The sequence below is a fragment of the Penaeus japonicus genome, unplaced genomic scaffold (genome assembly GCF_977035675.1).
Source record: "Penaeus japonicus unplaced genomic scaffold, GWHDUDI00000001_assembly GWHDUDI00000012, whole genome shotgun sequence".
Taxonomy (NCBI): domain Eukaryota; kingdom Metazoa; phylum Arthropoda; class Malacostraca; order Decapoda; family Penaeidae; genus Penaeus; species Penaeus japonicus.
This window is the reverse complement of record NW_028234414.1, coordinates 42,742,700-42,745,199: the sequence shown is the minus strand read 5'-3', so window position 1 is coordinate 42,745,199 and position 2,500 is coordinate 42,742,700. Positions and strand designations below refer to the sequence as shown.

Sequence of the window (2,500 nt, the reverse complement as noted above, 5' to 3'; positions counted from 1 at the left end):
GTTTGTTTTTTTGCAAACGTGATTCATCAACCTTGTTTACTTGCCTTTCTCATTCACTCATTTAGTGACATTGATGTATCTCTCCTCTCTTCTCTCTTATCTTTGTCCTTTCTAATTGTTCTCCCCCCCCCCCCTCTCTCCCTCTCTCCCTCTCTCCCTATTTCTCTCTCTCTCTCTCTCTCTCTCTCTCTCTCTCCCCTCCCCCCTATTTCTCCTCTCTTCTCTCTTCTCTCTGTCCTTTCTAATTTCTTCTCTTCTCTTTCTAATCCCCCCCCCCCCTCTCTCTCTCTCCCTCTCTCTCTCCCCTATTTCTCCTCTCTTCTCTCTTTTTTTTTTGTCCTTTCTAATTGTTCTCTCCCTCCCCCTCTCTCTCCCCCTCCCGCAGGCGGCATCACGGGCGGCATCGAGATCTGCATCACCTTCCCGACGGAGTACGTGAAGACGCAGCTCCAGCTGGACGAGAAGAGTGGCGGCGCCCGGCAGTACAACGGCATCTCCGACTGCGTGAAGAAGACAGTGCGAAGCCACGGCGTCCTCGGCCTCTATAGGGGTCTTTCCGTCCTCCTCTACGGCTCTATACCCAAGTCGGCCTGCAGGTGAGAGGGTGGGGTGGATGGGGGAAGGGGTGGGTGGGGTTTGGATGGGTGGGGATGGATGGGGTGGGCTGGGAGGGGTGGGGATGGGAGTGGGTGGGAAGGGGTGGGAGGGGGTGGGGCTGGGGGATGGGTGGGGGTTGGGATGGGAGGGGTGGGATGGGGTTGGGGGAGGGGCGGAGAGGGGACGGGTGGGGAGGGGAGGGGAGGAGAGGGATGGGACTGGAAGGGGAGGGGCTGGGAGTGGGAAGGGAAGGGCTGGGAAGGGAAGGGGGATGGGAAGGGAGGTGTTGGGGCTGGGTTGGGAGTGGGTGGGAGGGGAGGGGGTGGGAGGGGAGGGGGTGAATGGGGAGGATGAAACGGACTTTGGAGTTGGAGTAGAACACATGCGTCTCATGATATATACACACACACATTTCACTCCATTTTACACGCCTAATACGTCACACGCCACAAGACGTCACAAAAACTCATTACTCAGACCCCTTCACACACTCGTTAACCGGAATATCCAGTCTCTAGATGTATATACAACATCCTCTATCCTATCCTGCATCCCATCCTGCATCAAACACTCCAACACCTCTATCCCGCCACACAAACCCCTAACCTCGCTCAACCGCCTCGCAGGTTCGGAGCCTTCGAACAGCCTGCGTCCCATCCTCTATCCCATCCATCCTGCATCCCATCCTCTATCCCATCCTGCATCCCATCCTGCATCAAAAACTCCGCCACACAAACTCCTAACACCTCGCTCAACCGCCTCGCAGGTTCGGAGCCTTCGAACAGCCTGCATCCCCTCCTCTATCCCATCCTGCATCCCATCCTGCATCCCATCCTGTATCCCGTCCTCTATCCCATCCTGCATCCCATCCTGCATCCCATCCTGTATCCCGTCCTCTATCCCATCCTGCATCCCATCCTGCATCCCATCCTGTATCCCGTCCTCTATCCCATCCTGCATCCCATCCTGCATCCCATCCTGTATCCCGTCCTCTATCCCATCCTGCATCCCATCCTGCATCCCATCCTGTATCCCGTCCTCTATCCCATCCTGCATCCCATCCTGCATCAAACACTCCAATAAATCAATCCCGCTTCACAAACTCCTAACACTTCGCTCAACCGCCTCGCAGGTTCGGCGCCTTCGAACAGCTGAAGAAGCACAGCGTGGACGAGAAGGGGAACCTATCCCCCGGGAAGAGACTCCTGTGCGGCCTGGGTGCGGGCGTTACCGAGGCAATCTTTGCTGTCACGCCCATGGAGACGGTGAAGGTGAAGTTCATCAACGACCAGCGATCGGCCAATCCGAGATACAGGGGTTTCTTCCACGGCGTCAAGTGCATCATTGCCGAGCAGGGTGAGTGGGTTGTGGGGGTGTGGTTTTTGGGGGTGGTTTGTGATGTGTTTGGTTTGTGTGGATTTTATTTTTTCTTTCTTTTTCGGTGGATTTGTCGTTATTTTTTAGTAGAATTCAGTCTTGTTTTTTTGTTTTTTTGTTTTTGCGTGCGTGTGCATATACGTGTGCGTGCGTCTATGTATGTGCATATGCGTCTGCACATACATGCCTCAACGCGATCCTCAATTAAAACCGAATTGTCCATTCCCTAAGACTCCCTCTCCCCCGGCAGGTATCCGCGGGACGTACCAAGGTGTAACGGCGACCATCATGAAGCAAGGCTCGAACCAGGCAATGCGGTTCTATGTGATGGAGACTTGTAAAAACTATTACCGAGGAGGGGACCCCAATAAGCCGGTTCCCAAGCTCATTGTGGGTACGTATGGTCGGTCTCGTATGGGCTGTGACTTGCTAGTTGTTTTTTTTATGATTTTTTTTCTTATTCTCTTATTCTCATTGGCTACAGGTCCTATTTTATTTTTTTCAAATTCTTCTTTTGAGAGAGGTA

At 53.6% G+C, this 2,500-nt stretch overlaps 1 protein-coding gene across 1 annotated transcript in view; it reads left to right on the top strand.

Moving 5' to 3' along the window:
* Positions 1-2,500, top strand: part of sea (mitochondrial citrate transporter scheggia) — a 7,374-nt gene that overhangs the window by 3,218 nt on the left and 1,656 nt on the right. The window contains exons 2-4 of the mRNA XM_086542187.1: positions 386-596; positions 1,730-1,953; positions 2,225-2,368. Coding sequence (XP_086398313.1) covers positions 386-596; positions 1,730-1,953; positions 2,225-2,368 — 579 coding nt within the window. The remainder of the gene's footprint in view (positions 1-385; positions 597-1,729; positions 1,954-2,224; positions 2,369-2,500) is intronic.